The 24,961-nt window shown below is 40.3% G+C and overlaps 1 protein-coding gene across 2 annotated transcripts in view; it reads left to right on the top strand.

Annotated features, from left to right (window-relative positions):
• Positions 1-24,961, top strand: part of TTC23 (tetratricopeptide repeat domain 23) — a 109,481-nt gene that overhangs the window by 28,582 nt on the left and 55,938 nt on the right. Inside the window, exons 2-5 of one of the 2 annotated variants that reach the window (XM_082617557.1) lie at positions 295-494; positions 9,090-9,213; positions 12,441-12,591; positions 12,781-12,906. In XM_082617557.1, coding sequence (XP_082473683.1) covers positions 339-494; positions 9,090-9,213; positions 12,441-12,591; positions 12,781-12,906 — 557 coding nt within the window. In that variant the 5' untranslated portion in view covers positions 295-338. The remainder of the gene's footprint in view (positions 1-294; positions 495-9,089; positions 9,214-12,440; positions 12,592-12,780; positions 12,907-24,961) is intronic. The other variant, XM_082617558.1, reaches the window with a different exon arrangement.

The following is a 24,961-nucleotide window of genomic DNA, read 5'->3' on the forward strand; positions in this document are numbered from 1 at the left end:
ATAAAATATATCAGTATGTGTGTATACACATATACACATACATATATATACATATAATATATAGAGAGAACAAAGAATGTTTGGTTTAGTTAAAACTTGAAATCAGTCTGAAAGAAGTTAGTACTAGCCACTAGGATCTTTTTGGATAGAATGCTACTTATTTCAAAGAAGTCTTGAGTATAGTGTTGAAATTTTCTTAGATTCTAGTCTCAATTTCTAGAAAAAAAATGTGTATTTCTAAAAGTAACTATGGAAATTATCATTAACACCTTCGTTTCCTTATTTAAAAATTAGAGGATAATGTATATAAAAATAAGCAAGAATCACAGGAAATTCACATGTCCAACCACCTGGATGAAATTGTTGCTGCCGTCAGCATAACACCTAGAAAAATGCTCCAAAACAAGCTGCCTCAGACAGCACTGTTTCAGCCTCCTCAAGAGAAACTCCACCTCTGTGAAGAGAAAGCAAAGTCCTATTCTAGCAGTCATGAGGTAAGGAGCCTTTCTTTTTATACCTGTACTCTGGTAATTGAGAAGTAGGATACTTTAGGTTGCATTCCTACTCTCAGGAGTTTGGTACAAGAGAAAATATGACAGTGCCTTTTTCATAGTGTGAGTGGGTGTAGTACCTCAGGACTCCAAGCCCAGCACTTGGCACAGTCAACATTATGTTTGCTGAATGAGTGCACAAATGAACAAACAAGTTTTCCCTGACTTCTGACAAGTGTACACTAGACTGACTGGTTGTGATTTGACCTACTACAGTCATTTTCCATCAATCAGTAAATATTTATTGAGCTCCTCCTGTGTGCCAGGTCTAGGCACTGGAATACAGGACAAAGCAGATGAAGTTTCTGCTCTCATGGAGCTTATATTTCTTAGGTTCCTAATCTTGTTCTCTGCATACTTCTTTCCCATCTCTCTTCAAAGTTTTATTTATTTACTCATTCATTCAATATGTATTTCTCTACCACCTCTTATGTGTCAGACCCTATTTGTCCAATTATTCACAAAAATTTACTGTATACCTAATCTGTGCCAGGTGCTCTGCAAGTGCTGGGGGCACAGATGGGAAAGCTACAGCCTCTGCCTCAGAGGGATTCATGGTCTGGTTGGGAGATAGATGGATAATGGTAATCAGCATAAGTTCTGTGACAAACACAAGCTTAGGTGGTATAGATGCAAAGCATGGGGAGTGAGGGGAGGAGGGATGGGCAATGACCCTGGAGTTGGAGGAGGGACAGCGCTTAAGGCATGCTTCTTGGGATGGGAGTTATTTGGACTGCACTGATAACAGTACTTAGGAGCTGGCCCCAGGTAGGAGAGAGGACAATAGCGTTCTGGGCAGAGGTGGCAGATGGGCAAGAGTTGCGGGTCTGAGGGTTCACAGGTTGTTTGGGGAACTATATGGAACTATCTGGGATGGAGGCTTTAGTTACACAGGGCAGCAAATGAGGTTGGATTATGGGCAGGAGCTGGGACCAGAAGGTGTTCAACACCCAGGAAAAGTTTAGATTTTCTTCTCAGGGTGCTGGAGACTGTCATAGGATTATAAGCAGAAGAGGGCCATGAACAAGTCTGAGTTTCTGAAATGATCCCTCAGACCTCAGATAACTGGGTGGTGGAGGAAGAGAAGGGAGGTAAACTGGAGGAGGGCCAGTTTGCAGGATATTTGCAATAATCCTGGCAAGGGCCTGAAATATGGCAGAGTCAGTAGAAATGCTGAGATCTTTTTTTTTTTTTTTGAAGTATAGTGGATTTACAATGTTGTGTTAATTTCTGCTATACAGCAAAGTGATTCAGTTATTCATATATATACATTCTTTTTTTAATATTCTTTTCCATTATGGTTTATCATAGGATATTTATTATAGTTCTCTGTGCTATACAGTAGGACCTTGCTTTATATATATATATATTATATATATATATATATATATATACATTCTATATATATTAGTTTGCATCTGCTAATCCCAAACTCCCAGTCCATCCCTCCCCCAATCCCCTTCCCCTTGGCAACCACCTGTCTGTTCTCTATGTCTGTGATTCTGTTTCTGTTTCATAGATAGGTTCATTTGTGTCATATTTTAGAATCCACACATAAGTGATATCATATAGTATTTGTCTTTCTCTTTCTGACTTACTTCACTTAGTATGACAATCTCTATTTGCAAAATGCTGAGATCTTTTGATAAGAATTTGGAAATATGAATCAATGAAACCTGGTAACTGGGGGGGACATAGAGGTTGGAGAGGCAAAAGTGAGCCAGAGAGGGGTGTGTGCAATTCCTGACTTAGGGCTCAGCCAGCCTGGGTGACCCAAGGCTTGTCAGAGCCCTTTGTTATTGTAATGAATACAGGAAGAAGAGCAGGATTATGGAGAGAAGGTGTGAATTTGGTTTTGAAGGTGTGCTTATTCATTATGCAGCAGATATTTATTTAGTACCTACTATGTGCCAGGCTGTGTGCTATGTCAGCCTCAGCTGGCAGCCTTTCTCAACCAGAGGTCTGCAGGAGAACTAAGCCTTAATGCCCTAAGGCATTTGGTGTATATATTTTTATTATTATTAATTTGTATTGGAGTATGGCTGCTTTGCAATGTTTTGTTAGCCTCTACTGCACAACAAAATGAATCAGCCATACATGTACAGATATCCCCTCCCTTTTGGACTTCCCTCCCATTTAGGTTACCACAGTGCATTAGGTAGAGTTCCCTGTGCTATACAGTATGTTCCCATCAGTTGTCTATTTTGTACATAGTATCAATACTGTATATGTGCCAATCCCAGTCTCCCAATTCCTCCCACCCCATCCCTTTCCCCCTTGGTCTCCATACATTTGTTCTCTACGTTTCTGTCTCTAATTCTCCTTTGCAAATAAGATCATCTATACCATTTTTCTAGATTCCACATATATGTGTTATTATACGATATTTGCTTTTCTCTTTCTGACTTACTTCACTCTGTATGATACTCTCTAGGTCCATCCATGTATCTACAAATGACCCAATTTTATTCCTTTTTATGGCTGAGTAATATTCCACTGTATATATGTGCCACATCTTCTTTATCCATTTGCTAGATAAAGAAGATAGACATTTAGGTTGTTGATAGACATTTAGGTTGCTTCCATGTCCTGGCTATTGTAAATAGTGCTGCTATGAACATTGGGGTACATGTGTTTTTTTGAATTGTGGTTTTCTCTGGGTATATGCCCAGTAGTGGGATTGTTGGGTCATATGGTAATTCTATTTTTAGTTTTTTAAGGAACCTGCGTACTGTTTTCCATAGTGGCTGTATCAATTTACATTCCCACCAACAGTGTATGAGGGTTCCCTTTTCTCCACACCCTCTCCAGCATTTATTGTTTGTAGGCTTTTTGATGATGGCCATTCTGACTGGTGAGAGGTGATACCTCATTGTACTTTTGATTTGCATTTCTCTAATAATTAGTGATGTTGAGCATCTTTTCATGTGTTTGTTGGCCATCTGCATTTGGTGTATATAAAGAATTAACTTCCCTTCTATGCATCTAGAATGATATCAAAGCATTTTTTGTGTTCTGCCATTCAGATGAGGAACCCTTGGATTCAGCGGTGAACAGGACAAACAGCTTACCTGCCCTCATGGAGCTGAGGGGACATTGTAAATAAACCAGTGAAGTAGAGATTGTGCTAAGTGCTATGGAGGAAACAGAGTGGGCCTATCTTAGGTAAGGGAGGACCTCACTGAGGAGGTGACATCTGAGCTGACACCTAAAGAAGAGAAGGAGCCAGCGTGGAGGAGCTGAGGGAAAGGAGTTCTAGGGAGAGGGAACAGCAGCCATAAAATTTATAAGTTTGGCACTAGCGTGACTATGTTTGAAGTGATGATAGGAAGCTTCAGTCTGACATGAAATGTAGTTGGAGAGGCAGCTTACCTGCCTTGCAGGTCTAAGTTAAGTGCTCTAGGAAGCCTTAATGTTTTTAGGAAAGTATTAATATGACATAATTTGCTTCTTAAAATACCATTCTTTGGTAATTTTTTATTTTAAAATACTTTCAGACTTACAGAAAAGTTACAAGATATACCAGTTGTTAACATTTACTTTATTTCTTTATTTCTCACTCTCTCTCTCTGTCATTATTTTTCCGAATATCTGAGAGTAAGTTACAAATGTATGATCTTTTACCCCTAAATACATCAGTGCCTATTTCCCAAGAATAAAGGATATTTTCCTACATAACGATAGTACAATGATTGAACTTAGGAAATTAATATTGATATATATTATTATCTAATCTACAAACATTATCCATATTTCTCTAATTATCTCAATAATATCTTTTATAGAAAAAAAAATCAGCCATGGTCCAATCCATGAAGTCATGTTGACTCTAGTCAACAGTTAGAGCAGTTACTTAGCCTGTCTTTGTCTTTCACAATCTTAGTATTTGTGAAAAGTACTGTATTAGTCTGTTTGGGCTGCTGTAATAGAATACCACAGACTGGGTGGCCTACACAACAGAAACATACTCCTCACAGTTCTGGAGACTGGAAGTCCAAGATTAAGGTGCCAGCAGGGCTGGCGTCTGGTGAGAGCTCTCCCCTTGGGTTGCAGACCACCACCTTCTAGCTGTGTCCTCACATGGCCTCTTCTTTGTGCATGTGGGGGAAGGGGGAGAGAAAGGTGTCTCTTCTTATAAGTACACTAATCCTATTGATCAGGGCCCCACCTTTATAACCTCATTTGACCCTAATTACAGCCTTAGAGGCCCTATCTCTAAATACTACAGTGAGAGTTAGGGCTTCAACATATGAATTTGGCAGGGGCCACAAATATACACTCCAATTATTTTGTAGAATACCTCCCAATTTGAATTTGTCATGTGTTTCCTTATGATTAGATTCAGATTATACATTTTGGGCAGGAATCCCACAGACCTGACATAGGGCCCTTCTCAGTGCATCATATTAGATGTCATTCGTCTCATTACTATGAGGCTAAATTTGATCACTTGGTTAAGGAGCTATCTGGCAGGTTTTTTCACTGTAGAATTATTATTCTTCCCTTTGTAATTAATATTTTGTGGGGAAATTCATTGATACTGTGAACATATCCTATTCCTATTCCTCATTAAAACTTCACCCCCTAGTTTATAGCATCCATTGATGATTCTCACCTGAATTAGCTATTACTACGATGTTTGTCAAATGGTGATTCTCTGACTTCAGCATTCTTTCAACATTTGTTTGTTGGCATTCTTTTTATGAGGAAGAGCTTTCCCTTCTTCACACTTTATTGTTCATTTATTTATATCAGTATGGGTTCAAGAAATCCTGTTTTACAAATATGTTACAATCCATTATCATCATCAAAACTTATATTATTTTGTATTTGTCAGTGGGAGCCCCTTCAAGCTGGCTTCTGAGTCCTTGATATGCTCCCATGATTCTTTCCTTAATTTCCGACACAATAAGATTTTTCAGGTTCATCTTGTATTTCCCTGCTCCAGCTGTGGATTCAGGGAACGCTGGCTCCTCTTAGAAGAGAATAGTATTGATATTTAGACACCAAGATCTGGGTATTAAATACCCATTTTAAAATATGTATGGCCAGACTTACTGATCCTCAGAGTTGCATATTTTAATATTAAGAAGTTTAAGAAATTCAGGTAACTCAAGAATGATGTTGTGGGAAGAGATCTGGACTTTGCATCAAGGAGCTTGACTGTGAGTTCTGACTCTACCACTCGGTGATAAATCATCTCACCTCTCTGGCTTTACATTTCTTCTTTAAATTGAGGTGATCAGACTAGATTATTTCCAAGACTCATCCCAGTTCTGAAATTGTCTTCCTACTCATACTTCTCTTCTGTCTACCTGCTACCCATGCCTGTTGGCTAAAGCCACTGGAACTGGCAGGATAAAGGTTGGAAAATCAAAAGGCAGTATCTGGACTACACATCCTAGCAAATATGAAAGCAGAGGGAGGACAGGCTGCTCTTTCTGTACACTGGTCCCCAATGCAGGTAGTGAAGACCAAGGCCCTGATCTGGGAGGCTGACTCTCAGACTGCATATAGCCCTTCCTTGGAAACTTGTGGTTGGGACAGATTTGCCATCAGATCAGATCCTCCTCTCTTTTTGGCAAACTGTCTATCTAGACTTCTCAATGTTTTCATCACTTCTTTCTTTCTCATACACTGTATTAATTTGCTGTGTGTCTTCAAGGAAGCCATTCCATAAACTTCCTGTCTCTAGAGGCAATAAATAGATGTTTCCCAAAAGAAGAACTACAAAAAGCCAATAAACACCTGAAGATGTTCAGCCTCACTAGCTTTGCAGAAAAAAAAATACAAACTAAAACAAGGAGAAATGAGTTAACTGACAAATTGGCAAGTTAGACCCCAACTAGTGCTTGCTTCTGTGTAAGGTGCATTCCCTGCTCACACAACGTGCTGTAAGGGAGGTGTGGATGGAAGCAGCCTCTAGAGGAAGCACTCCAGCAAACTCTAGCAAAGTCTCAGGATTTTGCACATCCTTTACTCTATTGTCACATTGGAATTCATTCTAAGAAAATGCTTATGGGGCTTCCCTGGTGGCACAGTGGGTAATAATCCTCCTGCCAATTCAGGAGGACACAGGTTCGAGCCCTGGTCCGGGAAGATCCCACATGCCACAGAGCAACTAAGCCCGTGTGCCACAACTACTGAGCCTGTGCTCTAGAGCCCATGAGCCACAACTACTGAGCCCACATGCCACAACTACTGAAGCCCACGCACCTAGAGCCCGTGCTCCACAACAAGAGAAGCCACCGCAATGAGAAGCTTGCACACCGCAACAAAGAGTAGCCCCTGCTCGCCACAACTACAGAAAGCCCGCGTGCAGCATCAAAGACCCAATGCAGCCAAAAATAAATAATAAAATAAATAAATTTATATCTGTAAAAAGAAGAATGCTATTTAAAAAAAGAAAAAGAAAATGCTTATGGATATGAGCAAATCTATCCACACAGGATGTTCAGAGAGAAAAAATTTTAAAACAACCTAAGTGCTCAATAGCTATTGGTTGAGTAACTCACTTATAATATATCCATACAATAAAATGCTATGCAGCCATAAAAAATTATTATCATAGAAGATGACATGGAGAAATGTTCACAAATTGTGAAAAGTTGCAAACCTGTATGTAGCTTATAAGCCTATGTTTAAAAAGAAAAAATATGTATAGATAGATTCATAGGAATGAAGGATAGAGAGAAATTTAGCTGCCTAGTTGTCTCTAAGAGGTGAGATGGCAGGTGATTTTTTAATTTTTTTGCTCACCTGTATTTTGATAATGAGCATGTATTACTTTTGTAATAAGAAAAATGTTACTATAGGAAAAAGCCACGCCTCCATCTTCCTTCATCACTATGGAGTGAGCACAGTGTTCCCCAGCCTCTCTTTGCTAGGTCAGAAAAGCAACTGTCCTGTGGTCAGCTGTCTGGGTATGCATTTTTTGTCAAGAGGAATGTTGTTTCAAGGTGAAAGTGTTTCTAACTCACATGGGAACTTTGTGGAAGTGCAGGTCCTTTGAACTTAGGCATTGACCGGGGGAGTAGGGGTGGGGGGTGTACTGGGTCTTCTGCTGGGTTTTTTCCACAACTCTGTCCTCGTTCTTACGGTTCTTCCTCTGCTTTGCCCCCTTCAGCTTTGTAGCTCCCACCTCCTCTTTTGCTATTCCAGCTATCTATTACTGTATCCCACTCTAAGACTTAGTGGCATAAAACAAAAACAGCCATTTATTTTGCTCATGAATGCACAATTTGTGCAGAGCTCAGTGAGATCTGGTCAGCTCTGCTCCATGCAGCATCAGCTGAGCTCAACAGGTGTGGAGCATCCGATGCCAGGGTGGCGTCCTGTGGTTGACCAGTGCTGCCACCAGCACATTTCCATGTAGGCCTCTCCGTGGGGCCACTTAGGCTTCCTCATGGAATGGTGGTTAGGTTATTAGTCTTCTGGGGTTGCTATGGCAAAATACCTCAGACTGGGTGGCTTCAACAAAGGAAGTTTATTTTCTCACAGTTCTGGAGCCTAGAAGTCTAAGGTCAAGGTGTTGGCAGGGTTGATTTTATTCAGAGGGCTCTCTCCTTGACTCCCACTGTGTCCTCACAACGTGTTTCTCTGTGTGTGCCCATTCCTAGTGTCCCTTTCTCTTCTCACAAGGACACCAGTCATATTAGATTAGGGCCCCATCCTGACAGCCTCATTTTACCTTATTCACCTCTTTAAAGGCCGTCTCTCCAAATACAGTTATATTCTGAAGTACTTAGGACTCCAACATATGAATTTGGAGGTGGGAGACACAATTCAGCCCATAACAAGTTCCAAGAGTGAGTAAAAAGTGGAAGCTGCCAGTTCTTTAAGAACTGGGTCTAAAAAGTGGCGCTGCATCATTTCCTCCATGTTCTTTTAGCCAAACAGTCATAAAACCCAGATTCAAAGAAAAGGGGACATAGACCACCATCTCTGTATGGAAGGAGTGTCAAAGAATTTTGGAGCTGTATTTTAAAACTACCAGTCTTGCTTTAAGTATATTGCTGCTCTAAGCTGACCTGGAGCTAGAATCCATGGTTCGTTATTCTCTTTGTCCTGGCTCCAGATGAAAATGTGCTTTAATCCCTTAATGAAATCTGTTTGTAAAGTCCTGCTGACCTCATTTGCTGTGCTAATATCCCAGCTGCTAAAGAAGTTGTTTGAATTGAGAACTAATGGGTGTTATTTGAACACTATCACCATTCGCCACACTTGTTGTGCCTGAATATGTAGTAGCTGTTCATTGATGGGCAGTGCCTTTACTCCATAATGTTTTTCACTATTTACTATAAATTTAAATGTACTATAACTTTTACTTTTTTTTATATATATATTGTCTATTTCACCCGACCAGATGAATATCCTGCCATCCAAGACATCTTTGTTTTGTTCTCTAATGTATCACAAGTCCTTAAAACCATGCCCGGCCCATAATCAACACTCAATAAGTGTATATTGAATGGATAAAAATACAAGTTGATTTTGTGCTTTGCTATCTAACTGGTGAGCCCATTTCCCTTCCTCCAGTATAAACAGGCTCTCCAGGAGCTTATGCGCTGTGTGGCGCTGACAAGGATCTGCTATGGTGACTCACACTGGAAACTGGCCAAGGCGCATGTTAACCTGGCTCAGGGCTACCTCCAGCTGAAAGGTGAGTCTGCCTCAGGCTGAGGAGGATTGGCTGGTTGGTTTCTGCTCTTTTCCTCAAATTTGGCTAAACTTTAGAAGGATCAGGTTTTCTTGGACATTCTCCTCTCTACACATTGAGAGCTATTTCCTCTCACAGAGAGTCAATAAGATTTTTTAATACAATATGTAAAAAAGAGAAGGAAGATTTTAGCCCTCTGAGCTTTGTTTTTTATGATCTTAAAAGTAGTTCTTGGGAGATAATTAACTTGTTAGCTTTGAAGGCATTGTAGAAATGGCCCAGGGCGTAGAGTTGGGGCCTAAAATAGGATCCATTCACATATGTATTGATGGAAAGTCTCTTGCATATAAGTGACAGCCCCCCCCAAAAAAAGGCTAAATCAAGCTGGCAATAAACAAAAGGTAATTCATTGGCCCATACACTTAAAAATCCAGGGGTAAAACTTATTGTAGACTTAGCCAGATCCGTTCCTCCCTTTTCACACCACTTAACTCTGTTTTTCTCTGTATTGGCTCCATTCTTAGCCAAACTTTGCCCACATGGTGGCAGCAAGTTGCCAGCAGCTTTAGGTTTCCTTCCTCAGCATTCCCAGGAAAAAAAGAGTGTCTCTCCTCCAAAATCTCAGGATTTGGGGATTCTTATTGGGCTGATGTGGGTTGTATGCCAAAGACAAGAAAGAGTCTGATTGGCTAGACCTGCCTTTTGGCTCCACTGGATCCTTGGGGGGAGGCTGGCCTTGGCTAAATCACAAGGACTGAATGTGCAGGGGCTGGGCATCCTCAAAAGAAAACAGGGGAAGAGAGAATGGATGCAGAGAAGGCAAAAACATGGACTGGCAACCTAGGACAAGAGGTACAAGAGTACATCGCTGTACTCTGTTTCTTCAATTGAAAAGCGATGATAATGATGATGATATGATGGCACTGACTTCCCAGGATTGGCCCAGTGAACAAATAAACAAACAGAAGTGAAAAACACCACAATGTTAAGCACACAATTGCCACCCAATAAATTTAGCCAAATCTGATTATAGATTGCTCCTACCTGTTAGATCAAAGACTATTAGAGGGACTTCCCTGGCGGCACAGTGGTTGAGAGTCTGCCTGCCAATGCAGGGGACACCGGTTCGTGCCCTGGTCTGGGAGGATCCCACATGCCATGGAGCAACTAGGCCCGTGTGCCACAACTACTGAGCCTGCGCGTCTGGAGCCTGTGCTCCGCAACAAGAGAGGCCGTGACAGTGAGGGGCCCGCGCACCGTGATGAAGAGTGGCCCCTGCTCACCGCAACTAGAGAAAGCCCACGCACAGAAACGAAGACCCAACACAGCCAAAAAAAAAAAAAAAAAAAAAAGACTATTAGAGCCAGAGGGGACGTTGGAGATCATCTAGTTCAAACCATACCCCTATACCCCCTATTTTCTAGATTCAGAGGAAACAACTAGTTTGAGTTGAAACAGCTTGCCCCAGGTCACACTATTAATGATTAGCTGATCTGCGACTCAGACCTAGGATTTTGGTTGCCAGTACCAGTGTCCTAGCATCGGGGATTTTTTTTAATGATGCTTTTCTTCCACAGCCTGCTACCTTTCTGCATTATAGTCTTTCTTTCTCATTTTAAATAAAAGCAGTATCTACTATTTATTAAGGTCTTACTGAGTGCCAGGCACCATGCTATTTTCCATGTATAATTTCCTTCAATCTTCACCACCGTGCTATGAGGTGAGTAATGTTATTATCCCTGTCTACAGTCAGGGAAGCTGGGGCCAACATTTCAGGTAAGTGGTGGAGCAGGGAATTCACTCTGAGCAGTCTGATTTCAGAGCTAGTGTTCTTGAACCTCAACCCATGCTGCCTCTTGTAGATTGAGTTCAAGTTTCTTGAGGAAATGGACCAGAATTCATCATGTCTTTTATAATGTTGCACACATTATTGGCCCTAATAAATTTCTGGTAGGTTGATTGTGTACTTTTTTAAAAAATAAGACAAAATTCTGTAAGTGTTCCTATAGGAATAGCATACCCTGGATTTTCTCCCTCAGAAAATATATTCTGTTTTATAGACATAGGAACAGAATGAATTTCATAATTTGACAGCTCTTTTTAGAGATTTGAGATACAATTCCATGTAATGAAGAACGTAAGACCAGGAGTATTAGGATGTGGGTGGAAGGGTGTGTCACTGTGGGGAAGAAGATGGGGATGTGGGAAAATGAAAAAACCTGAGACCTAAATAGTGATCCTCAGTGTCACCTTTACCACAAATGAATATGTCAATGGAAGAACGCTGGAACCCACTGGGAATTAGTTCTTGGCAGTAACTGTTCTTAAACTTCATTTGATTCATATCAGTCTATTACCACATAGAAACAAGAGATTGTAGCACATCAGCCCCTTACCTCATTGGAATTCTTTGTCAGTTTTTAAGATATCATCATATTTGTATTATGGTAAAATAACTCTCTAAAGTTATGATTATGGATGGGTGAGCAGAAGATTCAGAATTTTTAGTATTTCATTAAGATTGCTGTCACAAAGCCAGGATTAAAATTCATGAATATTTTATTTCCTACCCAGAATGCTGTAGTCTTTGTATTCCATTTGTTTTTTTATAATTATTCATAACATTTTACGTCTGACATTGGTAAAGTTTCAAAGCTGTTCAATTCCTGCTCATTTTGATTATTTCTAAAAAGACCAGTGTGGGAAAAAAAATTTTTTTTTTTTTTAAAGAAGATGTTGGGGGTAGGAGTTTTTATTAATTAATTTATTTATTTTTGCTGTGTTGCGTCTTCATTTCTGTGCGAGGGCTTTCTCTAGTTGTGGCAAGCGGGGGCCACTCTTCATCGCGGTGCGCGGGCCTCTCACTATCGCGGCCTCCGCACAGGCTCCAGACGCGCAGGCTCAGCAGTCGTGGCTCACGGGCCTAGCCGCTCCGCGGCACGTGGGATCCTCCCAGACCAGGGCTCGAACCCGTGTCCCCTGCATTAGCAGGCAGATTCTCAACCACTGCGCCACCAGGGAAGCCCAAAATTTTTATCTTGAGTCCTAGGTGTGAAACACTTCTTTGTTTCTTATAGTCATGATCGTATTTCATGCTGTCCCGATATATCTCCATGTGCCACTTGATGATATATGAAGGAGACCTCATTAGATTCCCTGGCCAGAGATAACTATATTCCTGTCGAGCTGAAATGAAAGAGAAACTGAGACTGCTTTTTCTTTGTCCACAGGACTGTCACTGCAAGCAAAACAACATGTGGAAAAAGCCAAAGAAATCCTCACCGACTCCATTGTGCATCCCTACAATGATAATACAGATGTTTTCAAGTGTTCGGTTGAGTTATTCCATACCATGGGGAGAGCCTTACTGTCCCTTCAAAAGTATCCTTTTGCCTCTAATCTTTACAAATAGAAATACCGTTCATAATGCTTACAGTTAATTTTTAAGGCCAAATCAAAAGCTGACAGGTGACTCAGGAAGGGTGATGGGAAGTATGAGAGCCAAGGATGTCCAGGAACTAGGGCCCCAGAATGTAGCACCAAGTGTAAGGTTTCCTGAACACAACTCAGGTTTAAGGAAGCTTCAGAGAATTTGACAAAAGCAGAGAGACTTTCAAAGGAGCTGCTGCAATGTGGAAGGATTATAAAGGAAGAATGGATAGAAATTCAAACGCAGATCAAATTGTCATTTGCACAGTAAGTTTTCAGTTTAGGACTTTTTGTATACGTGATTCCTGGAGGTTCTTTGCCAGAAGACTCTGTCTTCAGGCAGGAGGAGCTTCTGCATGGTGCTGTGTCGGTGGCTTCTCCATGGCCATTGTCCAGAATTAAGAGAGGAGGACAACAGTCACATCAGAGCAGCCACAACCAAGGCATGTACATCAGTGGCACTCTTCACTAAATGTGTAGTGCTCTCATACCCACCCCTGGGTCCTAGAGTCCTGATGTCATTCTCTTGACTTTCTATTTCTTGCCTGCTCTCCCTGCCCCTCTCCTCCTGCCCTTATTTCCTCCCCTCCCCACACCCCCATCTTCCTTTTTCCCCCTACTGTTCTAGTCTAAAATATTTCAATACATTGATTTTACGATTAGGGCCTCAAAGGAGAAAGATCTTAGAGATATCTGAATCCATGAGAATGAGAAGATTGTTCCTTGTTCTCCCTACGCCCAACCCACACTCACCAAATAAACCCAGGTGGAAGAGATATATGGTTGGAGCCTGAGGGAGAAGGGGCCTTGGGTAGTCAGCACATTTATCCCTCTCCAAAGGCCAACTCCAAGCCAATTGCCCAGAGCAGTGGGGTGACAGAGGATGTACCCACTCTTTGGAAGGATGTGTTTGTGGGAGGAAGAGGGCAGAGAAAGGTCTATTCTAGAAGAGGCAGAGAATCCCCACCAGACCTACACGGCAGCCTTTAACCAAGCCTGGAAGAATTCAGTGTAAATTAATAATCAGACTACACGTATAGGTTGATTCGCAAGAGAACTCAGGGACCCAATGGACTCATTTTAAGAAGGAAAGGGCCCTGAAGGAGCACACCTAATGCTTCCATATGAATGGGAGCTGGGAAGGACTAACTTTGACTCGTGCTTTTAAAGATATTTTTGTGATAATAAGTCCACTCTTGTTAATTTGTTTGTTTGGGAGTGTTTTTGGATATGAAGTGCAGAGAATTCATCAGTCCATGCAAACCTTTGGTACACTTCTTTTTTTTAACATTTTTTTAAATTAATTAATCTATTTATTTTTGGCTGAGTTGGGTCTTCGTTGTTGCGCACGGGCTTTCTCTAGTTGCGGCAAGGGTGGGGGGCTACTCTTCGTTGCAGTGCGCGGGCTTCTCATTGAGGTGGCTTCTCTTGTTGCAGAGCACAGGCTCTAGGCACGTGGGCTTCAGTAGTTGTGGCACGAGGGCTCAGTAATTGTGGCTTGCAGGCTCTAGAGCGCAGGCTCAGTAGTTGTGGCGCACGGGCTTACTTGCTCCGCGGTATGTGGGATCTTCCCGGACCAGGGCTTGAACCCATGTCCTCTGCACTGGCGGGCGGATTCTTAACCACTGTGCCACCAGGAAAGTCCCTGATGTGCTTTTTTTAATTGATTTTTTCCTTCCATCTCTGATCCTTACTCTCATTCTGTCACATACAGATCATAGATAACCTTTTTAAACGATGATTTATGTCTTTAAATATGTATCTCTGAATAATAAATAGCATTGTTTTCTGCATTTATACGTTTTAGGTTTATATAAATTTGCAGTATGTGTCTCACTCTGTTTCTCACTTTTGTCCACTCAGCACTGTTTTTAGTTGTTGCTGCTGGCTGCTTTGTTGTGCTCCATAGAATGCATCTGCCATCCTGTGCTTGTGTGTCCTCCTAGCAGTGGGCATTCAGCTCATCCCCAGCTCCCAGCCCCCACAATGGTGCTGCCATGAACATCCTTGTGCAGCTCCACTTAGGAGGCTCAGAGAGACTTTTCTGAGTTTATACTCTAAGGGTAGGATTGCATGGTCACAGGGTACGCTCATACTTCAAGTTCACCACACACTGGCCAATTGCTACACCCATCTGCATTCCCACTAGTGGGGCACGTGGGTTCCTGTTTTCTCACATCCCCAGCAATGTTTGGCATTGTTGGTCTTTCTAACCTTTGCCACCTTGATGCATATATGTGCTTAATTACTTTTCAATTCTACTTATGTTTCTCTTATTAGTGAGTTTGAGTACCTCTTCATATACTGCTTAGCCATTGGATTCCCCTTCTGTGAATAGCCTGTTAGCATTCTTTCTCATTTTTCTTTTGGGGTTTCCTGTGCTTTTCTTATTGATAATTGAGATTTTCTTATATATTATAAATTAGCGATATTACAAATATTTTCTTATATCACTCATTTATTAATTTTGTCTATGGTGTTCTTCATGGCATGGAACTTAATTTTTCTAGAGTCAAATCCATTAATTTTAACCTTATGATTTATGCTTTGAGAGTTTATTTAGACAGCCTTTCCCACCCAAATATCAAAGATATTCTCCAAAATGTCCATGTGAGTCTTGCTTTAACCTATCCCACATGTTTTAACGTGTAGCACTATCACTCACATAACTGAGTTTATAAATTACTCTTTAATCCAGATATTATTCAAATGATGTGTTCTAGTTTGCATATATATGGGGTTTTTTCAAGATATTCTGATGTTACTGATTTCTAATTTTACTGCATCGTAGGCAGAAACATATTTGTGTAGTATCAACTCTTTGAAATTTACTGAAGCTTCCTTTATGACCTAGTCCATAGTCAATTTTTGTGAATGTTCCAAGTATGCTACAAAAGGAAATTGTATTCTTTACCTGTTGTGTTTAAGGTTCTAATAAATCTGTATTAGGATAACTTTATTAATTCTGTTACTCAGATTTATATATATTTTTACCTTTTGCCAATTTGATACATTAGTTTTTAAGGTAAGTGTGCTTAAATTTCGAACTATAATTATTGATCCATCTGTAGCTTCCCATGATTCTGCCAGTCATTTTTTTTATATATTCTGATATATTCTGTTCCGTGGGAGGAGAGTTAAACAGCCTGTCTTCTTAATCTGTTATTTTATTTGTGAGTATATATTGTTCTTCTTTGTCCCCTATGTCTGTATCTATTTTGCCTGATATTAAAATTGATACTTTAGCTCTCTTGGTAACAATTTTCCTATAATACCTTTTTCCATCTCTTAATTTTCAATCTTCATATTTTTTTGTTTTAATTACTGATATATTTGAGCTTTTAAATTTCCTTTTGTCCTACCTGTTTTATGTTCCTTGCTTTCTCCTTTCTTGCCTTCCTTTAGTTTAGTCAAATATTTTTGTCATCCCTTTCCCTATCTATTAACTGGTAAGTTATACATTATTTTATTTTTCTTCTAGTGATTACTATAGAATTTGTCACTTGTATCCCTGACTTATTACACTCTAATGCAATTAGTCAATTAACCACTTTCTGGACAATGTAAGGGACTTTGAGTATGTTAATTCTCTCTTCCCTTCTGCTTGATGTTATGTTGTTTTGTACTTAAATCACCATATGTTTCATACCACAGACAAGAAGAAAGAGGAAGGAGATATTTGTAGTTCATATAATTGACAAAGGGCTCATATCTAGAATCTGTAAAGAACTCCTATATATCAATAAAACAAAGACAAACAACTGAATAGAAAAGTGGACAAGAGACTTTTTTTTTTTTTGGCCGGGCCCTGTGGCTTGTGGGATCTTAGTTCCCCAGCTAGGGATTGAATCATGGCAGTGAAAGTGCCAAGTCCTAACCACTGGACTGCCAGGGAACTCCCTGGCAAGAGACTTTTCACAAAAAAGGATACCCAAATAACTAAAAAGCATATTAAATGACATTCCTCTCATCAGTCACCAGGGAAATGAAAATTAAAGTCATAGGATACTACTACATTTCCACTAACATTGCTAAAGGTTTTTAAAAGCCTAATAACATCAAGTTGGCAAGTATATAGTGCTCTCATATGTTTTCTCATATGTGGTTGTTTGGAATATATTTGGTATAACTACTTTAGAAAACTGGCATTATTACTAAGTTTAAATGTTTGAATACCCTATGACCCATCAGTATCACTCCCAAATATACACCCAACAGAAATGCATACATATGTTCACCAAAAGACACAGCTAAGAATGTCCAAAAGCTACGTGTTATTTGTAATAGCCAAGGTCTGGAAACAATCCAAATGTTCATCAGAAGTAGAGTAGATAAAATTGTGATCTGTTCATACAAAGAAAATGATGAAACAAACTACTATGCTTAACATGATGGATGACTCCCACAAACATAATGTTTGTGAAAGAAGCCAGACTAAAAAGATTTCATACTGTATGATTCCGTTTATGTAACAGAGGAGGAAGGGAATAGTGACTGGGAGGGCCTACCAGTACAGAATTTCTTCCTGCCCAGAAGTAGGTATTCTTCTTATATTGTAAAACAGAAAATATAAAGATATGAGGTCCAAGATATGATATTTGTTGCCTGTGTTGAGACCTGACTAATGTTATTAGTACTTAATGTTGAGCACTTGCTACAAAATTGAGTAAATTACCCTCTGCCAAAATCCACCACCTCCTGAGTGCTTTCCAAATTATCAGTACCAAACCTTGTCAGCAGATGGCGGGCCTTGTACGCATATGTGCTGAATACCCAACAAGAATTTAAGTTAATGTTCCAAGCTGTCCTATAGTTTTGTGTTTAAGGGAGTTGTTTTAAACTTCACTGCTTCTTTTCGTCCTGATTCTTCACTGTAACATATTCATTGGAACATGCATGTTTAAACTGCATGGTTTTCATGCAATCACTTTGTTTCCTCAGTGAAGTGTGAATATTTTGTCCAAACCAATCTGCTTTAGAAAGTAACAAGGCTTTGGTTTTGTACATTTCTACAATTATGCTTACAACCACAAGGGCTTTTTCTTTTGCCTGGTCTTGGAAGTGGAAGACCAGGATAATTTCTTAGGCAGCTCTCGCGGGATTTGTGTTTCTCTTAAAAGGGTATCTTTCAGTGCATCCTCTTCCTCCTCCTGCCTCGCCTTTTACGGTGCCCATCAGGCTAGGCCAGTTCTTTTCTCCTTGGGCTGACAGATAAGGGCTGCAGGGTGACTCACGCTCCGTGCCTTCCATCCCTAACTGTGGCCTGAAGCTTCATTGCTTCTACCTGCCCTTCTCTGTTCCAGCACTACTTCATTCAGTAATTATTTATTAACTTTGGAGAGTGAATCCAAATCTTGTGTTCCTATGTGTGCAGTTGTTTTTTCAAATGGGACCAAGGTAGTCACTAATGAAAGCAAGCAAATTTTTTCCAGTGTTAAGGATTATTTTCTATCCTGGTTACTGGTAGATAGATTCCCCAGAGACATAGTGTCTTTATAAAGGCAGGAGTACACCATTGCGCGCACACACACACACACACACACACACCCCTTTTAAAATAATCTTTCTATGTGACATGATGGTTATGGCCTATTGAGACTGCTGCTCTGGAACATGTGACCTGTCCCCAGCTTTCTCTGTGACTGCTTGATTTGTCATCTTTGGAGTCGTCCACAGCTTACCCAGAGAGCACTTTGCCTGGCCTTGCTTGCTGTGCTGAACTAGCTCTCAAGTGTGCCTGTGATAAGTAAATGCTTCTCAGAACATTAACAGGACACCTTCAAGGTATCTCTAAGGTATGTGACATGATATATTTGACAATATGGCCTTAGAGTCAGGTCGCCCTGGGTTCGTGTCAGCATCCATTCAACCTTCCCAACTGAAGGACCCTGGGCAAGTCCTTCCTTCTCCTCTCCTGTTGAAGTGGGAATGATCAGCCCCCAGAGGGTTGCTGTGGTGATGAAATGAACCCTACATTAAAGCATCTGGGTATGTGGTAGGCCTAAAAAAGTAGCTATTATTATTGCTACTGTCTAATTGAGCATTTTCCTTTCTGCCATTTCATCCTGGAAATGATTTGATTTTAAAGCATGTAGTACCAACATCACAGAATAAGATACTGTACTTCAAGACTGCCCCTGTCTTGCTATATTCTTTCCTGTTCTTTTTTTCCCTATGACTTGAGAAGGCTGTTTTGTTTCATTTTGGTTTTTTGTCTTTGCTCTTACGAACCACCTAAACTAAAAATCAGATATGTATATATCTGTATGTAGATATGTGTATATACATATACACATGTATATGTTTTAAGCTCGAGTTTGTTTCTTTGTCCTGCTTTCTCTAGATTCATTATAGTCACAAGATTTGGAAAATGATTCTAACACAAGTTTTCCAGAGAGGAAAGAACATGGGAGAGGTTTCTCCCTTAGCCAGTACTTCCTGGGAGGGGGTAGAAGACAATGGAGAAAACAGTGGCAAGGGGGACAGTGTCTATATCTACCTGCCGTCACCTCATTAGGATGGTGGGATTCTATTTAGTTCCACATGTTTTCCAGAATACATTCCCAAGGCTTTTATTGTGAATTTTTGATACTTTGGTAAATAGCCTTTACTTTTACCATTGTCCTCCCTTAATTGGTCCAGTCAATAACCTCCAAATCTAGCTTTTGCTTGCTCTACTCAGCTTTTATTTTTTTAGTTCATTCCATCACCTAGAGATGTGTTTTTTTTTGGGGGGGTGGGCTGTGTTGGGTTTTCGTTGCTGCTTTTGGGCTTTCTCTAGTTGCAGCGAGCAGGGGCTACTCTTTGTTGCGGTGCGCGGGCCTCTCACAGTGGTGGCTTCTCTTGTTGCGGAGCATGGGCTCTAAGCACATGGGCTTCAGTAGTTGTGGCACATGGGCTTAGTTGCTCCACGGCGGCATGTGGGATCTTCCTGGACCAGGGCTCGAACCCGTGTCCCCTGCATTGGCAGGCGGATTCTTAACCACTGCCCCACCAGGGAAATCCCAGTGTTTCTTTAAAGAATCACTTTCTCTGCACTTATCTTTTGGACATAAAGGCTCTGACAAATGCTCATGTGCTCAAAACCCTCCTTCTCCCTTTCCTACTTCCAGGAAACACCCCACTGCTCTCCAGAGGAGATATTTCTCCTGTCAGCTCCGCCCATTCAATGCTATGTGCCTAGAATGTTTTATGCTTATTTAACAAAGAAGGAAATAATTTGATTTTTCCTGGCACTCTTCATCATCCTATATTCTCGCGATTGAAGAGACGCTCTTACTTTATACAAAATCTGTTTTTTTTAATCATTTTTTTAAATGTGGGGAAGCAGAAAAACACATGGCACAGACTACTTTCATATACTTTATCTACTTTCTATTATTTGAATCCTCTAAAGCTTTACTATTTTTATTTTTGTTGAAGTATAGCTGATTTACGATATTATATTAGTTTCAGGTGTACTGAAAGTAATTTCATAGTGATTCAATATTTTTATAGATTGTACTTCATTTTAAGTTATCACAATATAATGCCTAAATTTCCCTGTGCTGTACAATATATCCTTGTTGCTTATCTACTTTATATTTAGTAGTTTGTACCTCTTAATCCCCTACTCCTATCTTGTCCCTCCCCCCATCCCTCTCCTCACTGGTAACCACTAGTTTGTTCTTTATATCTGTGAGTCTGTTGTCTGTTTTGTTATATTCATTCAATTCTTTTACTTTTTAGATTCCACTTATAAGTGATAGCATAGAGAGTATTTGTCTTTTGTCTTGCTCTGTCTGACTTATTTCACTAAGCATAATAATCTCTAGGTCCATTCATGTTGTTGCAAATGGCAGAATTTCATTCTTTTTATGGCTGAGTGTTATTCCATTGTGTGTGCGCCCACATATATATCGAGTTGGCCAAAAAGTTCGTTTGTGTATTTTCGTAAGATGTTATAGAAAAACCCAAACAAAATTTTTGGCCAACCCAATATATATGTATCACATCTTCTTTATCCATTCATCTATTGATGGGCACTTAGGTTGCTTCTATATCTTGGCTATTGTAAATAATGCTGCTATGAACATTGGGGTGCATGTATCTTTTCAAATTAGTGTTTTCATTTTCTTCAAATAGCTTTACTATTTTAGAGCACTGCATTTTGGTCTTTCCCTTTTCTAATACTCTATCTGTATAATATACATTTCCCTTAAACAACTGCACTTAATAATAATGATTTTAAACAACCACACTAGCTAGCAATTCTTGATCACCTTCTGGTCTGGCTCTTGCTAAGTGCTTTGCAGACCTCATCTCACCATTTAATCTGCAGTCCTCCCTGTGATGTGGGTGGGTACCCTTCACATTCCCATTTTCAAATGAAGAAAACCGAAGCTGAGAGAAGTGAGGTCATTTCCCAGCATCACAAAGCTGGGAAGTAGCAGAGCAGAGCCAGGTCTGCATCCAACTCTGTTGTCCACACTCCTCACCACAGCACAGATTCCATTCACTAGCACAGAATGGAAACCTGACAATGCCCTCTACAGAGCACAGCTTTTACCTATGTGTGCCAGATGGTAAAGAGAGACCCAGATGTAAACCTTTTCTCCTTTTGACTCTAGAAAATCCTAATTTTCCTCTTCCAAGATTGATTTTTCATCAGATTTCCATAATCAGCAACGGTCCCACAAGGCTTCTGCTATTCACGGGTGCTCAATATTCTTGCCAAATTCCTGAGCTTTTTTTTTTCTTTCTTTTTTTTTTTTTTTTTTTCTTTTTGCGGTATGCGAGCCTCTCACTGTTGTGGCCTCTCCCGTTGCGGAGCACAGGCTCCGGATGCGCAGGCCCAGCGGCCATGGCTCACGGGCCCAGCCGCTCCGCGGCATATGGGATCCTCCCAGACCGGGGCACGAACCCGTATCCCCTGCATCGGCAGGCGGACTCTCAACCACTGCGCCACCAGGGAGGCCCTCCTGAGCTTTTAAAAGGAAACCCTCTATTGCCTTAGTAATACCAGAGGAGATTGCACTTGTTTGTTGCAGGTTAAAACAAGTCTCCATCCCTGTGGGATCTTCTGAATCTCATCTGAGATGAGATAGTGTCTTGTCATGTGCTCTGTAGAATTACTGCAGATGTATTTTCATTCAATGAAATATGCTGTGGTTTAAGTTGTGGACCTGCCAAATTAACAGACTGCCATGTTTGGTCATTCAGCATTCTCTATTTTTTCATCTGTCCAGTGTATTTCCTAAAGCTACCCAAACACATTATGGGCCCACTAGATAATAAATCCTCAAAGCATCCCTGGCAGGTAGATAGGAAAGGAAAGGAGAAAATGTTACCCTCCCACACATTACTTATGAGCAAATAGAGACAGACAAGATTGGCTGAAATTGACTGATGGCTTTAAATGAGTTGGAAATGGAGGTAAGACTATAATTTAGTTATTTCCTGATGTAGTACTCCCCCAGTTCCTTTTTTATTAAACATATTGTGAAGCTAAAGTAATTTTATTTTCTATTTTGCCTTTTCTTTTATGTGAACAGTGTACCCTCAATGAGCTCCAGAATGCTCATTGTAGATTGCATTAGCTTGATAGCCTTCATTTCTGGCTGGTTAGTGCCAAGACCCTGGAATAGCATGCAACAACAATTTCAAAGGGTGAGAGTAGAAAGTGCCACATTCTCTGCACATGGTAAACAACAGAGTGTTGTATTTGTTCATCTTTTTAACCAAATATCTCAGGCATATAAAACTAAAGATATTGTTACGCGAATACTCAAGTACACACTACCAAGCTTCAAAATAGAACATTTCAGATAAGTGGAAGCCTGTTACGCGTTCTTCTCAATTTCTTTTCTTCTCCCCATGTTACAGGCAATTGTGGTGTTGAATTAAGTGTTTTTCATTCCTCTGAATCTATACGTGTATAGCCATAAAAAATATACAGTATTATTTTTCATTTTTTTACTTCATAAGTATGTTTCCTTCTGTAGCTTGCTTTTTCCCCCCAATACTTTTCTATTTTTGAGATGTATCCACGTCAGTTGATACACATAGTGCTATTCTCTTCATTTTAAACCTCCATATTATGTTTAATCCATGTAACTTTCCTCTAATTTAATTATACATTCTGAGGGTGAACACATAAATTGCTTCCCATTTTTCACTATTATAAACACTATTTCCATGATCGTTTTTGTACATGTCTCTATGGGAATATGTGCAAGGTTATCTCTGAGGTATATGCCCAGGAGTGGAATTGCTTAATTGACAAGTATCCACATCATCAACTTTACTGGGTTTGCTTTCCACCAGTTTATACTCTCACCAGCAGTAATTCCCATTACTCTATGTCCTCATCAATACTTGATATTGTCAGACTTTGTATCTTTGCCAATCATATAGTTTCTTTAATTGCATTTCCCTGATAGTGAGATTTGACATCTTTTCATACATCTGCTGGACATTTGGAATTTCTGTTCTGTGAAATGTCTGTTCATTTCTTTTACTCACTTTTTAACTGGGCTATTTGCATTTTTCTTATTAACTTGTAGACATTCTTCATATTTCTGATGACAAGTTATTTGCTGGTTACATATATTGTATGTACTCCCAATGTGTAATTTGCCTTCTCACTTTCTTTATGATGAATTTTGAGGCACAGGAGTTGTTGGGTTTTTTTGGGTTTTTTTTTTTTTTTGCAGTACACAGGCCTCTCACTGTTGTGGCCTCTCCCGTTGCAGAGCACAGGCTCCGGACGCGCAGGCTCAGCGGCCATGGCTCACGGGCCTAGCCGCTCCGCGGCACATGGGATCTTCCCAGACCGGGGCACGAACCCATGTCCCCTGCATCGGCAGGCGGACTCTCAACCACTGCGCCACCAGGGAAGCCCAAGTTTTTATTTTTAATGTGACCAAATTTACCTACTTCTTTCATTCTGATATGTACTTTTGTATCTTATTTAAGAAGTCCTTCCCTACCCCAAAGTCATGGAGTTACTTTTCCTTATATTTTCCCTCAAACGTATCAAAGTTTTGCTTTTTAAATTTAGGCCTCTAAAAGTCACTTGGAACTTTTGTGTACATAGTGTGAGGGATCTAATTTTTTCCCTTTGGATAACTTAAGTGAGGAGGTAAATAGTTTTACCTACAGGTGAAAGAAGGACTCACAGTCTGAAGAATTCTATAGGGTTTGAAATGTGAGACCAATGATAGGTTGACAAAAATCTTTTAAACTTAGAGAGTTCAGAAATGGCAACAGGTCACCTTCATGTGTGACTGTGTCCCTTCAGGGCTGGGCATCCTGCTAACAGCTTGTTGGATGTCATTGGATTCATGAGGTCTGTGCCCTCATGTAGACATTCTTGTAGCAAGGGCAAAACTATGGTCAATGAAAGCCACGTGTTTGTTCCTACTGAAATTGTCTCCTTCCAGTTCTCCTTCTCAGCAGATACTCAAATTAAATTTCCAGGCAGTGAAGTAATGGAACGTTACCACTTGGACTTGACCACAATGTGATTTATAAAAGAAAAATTGGTACTTCCATATCTAACTAGCTGCCCTGGGTGAGTACACCCAGTGTTCATCTATCAGGGTGCTGATGAAAGGAAAATCTCTGAGCCTGGAGTCAGCCAGTAGGAGTTCTGCACTAGCTTATTATGGCTGCCATAACAAAGTACTACCAGCTAGGTGATTTAAACAACAGAAAGTTTTCCTGAGATGAACATGTGGGTGGCGATGGTTCCTTCTGGGGACTGTGAGGTGTTCCACGCCTCTCTCCTAACTTCCAGATGTGTACTGGCAACCTTTGGTGTTCCTTGTCTTACAGATGCATCACACCAATCTCTGCCTTTGTGTTCACATGGCATTCTCCCTGTGCCTCTGTGTCCAAATATCTCCTTTTTTTTTAAGGACACCAGTCATACTGTCCAGTATGACATTTTCTTAATATAACTAATTATGTCTTCAACGATGCTATTTCCAAATAAAGTCACATTTTGAGGTACTGAGGGTGAGGACTTCATATGAATTTGGGATGGGGAGACACAATTCAAACCCTAATAGGTTCTTACAAAGTTTCTTTTATTCCACCTTTTATAAAATTTCAATAATTTATCCAGCCCTTAATTAGAGCAACAGTCTAATATTTTTGCAACTAAATCAATGTGAAAATATGTTCCTTTCTTGAAGATTTTTTCCCTAAAATTTATTCCAAAATCTGTGAAAATTAAGGTATGAACTATAGCCTCAAAGTCTCTAAGTCAGTGGATCTGCAGGTTGTTTCTTGTCTTCCCTCCTCACCCCACCCTCCCTCCTTCCATAGACAGCAGGCA

The sequence above is a fragment of the Mesoplodon mirus genome (assembly GCF_964341445.2).
Source record: "Mesoplodon mirus genome assembly, chromosome: 4".
NCBI classification, from domain to species: domain Eukaryota; kingdom Metazoa; phylum Chordata; class Mammalia; order Artiodactyla; family Ziphiidae; genus Mesoplodon; species Mesoplodon mirus.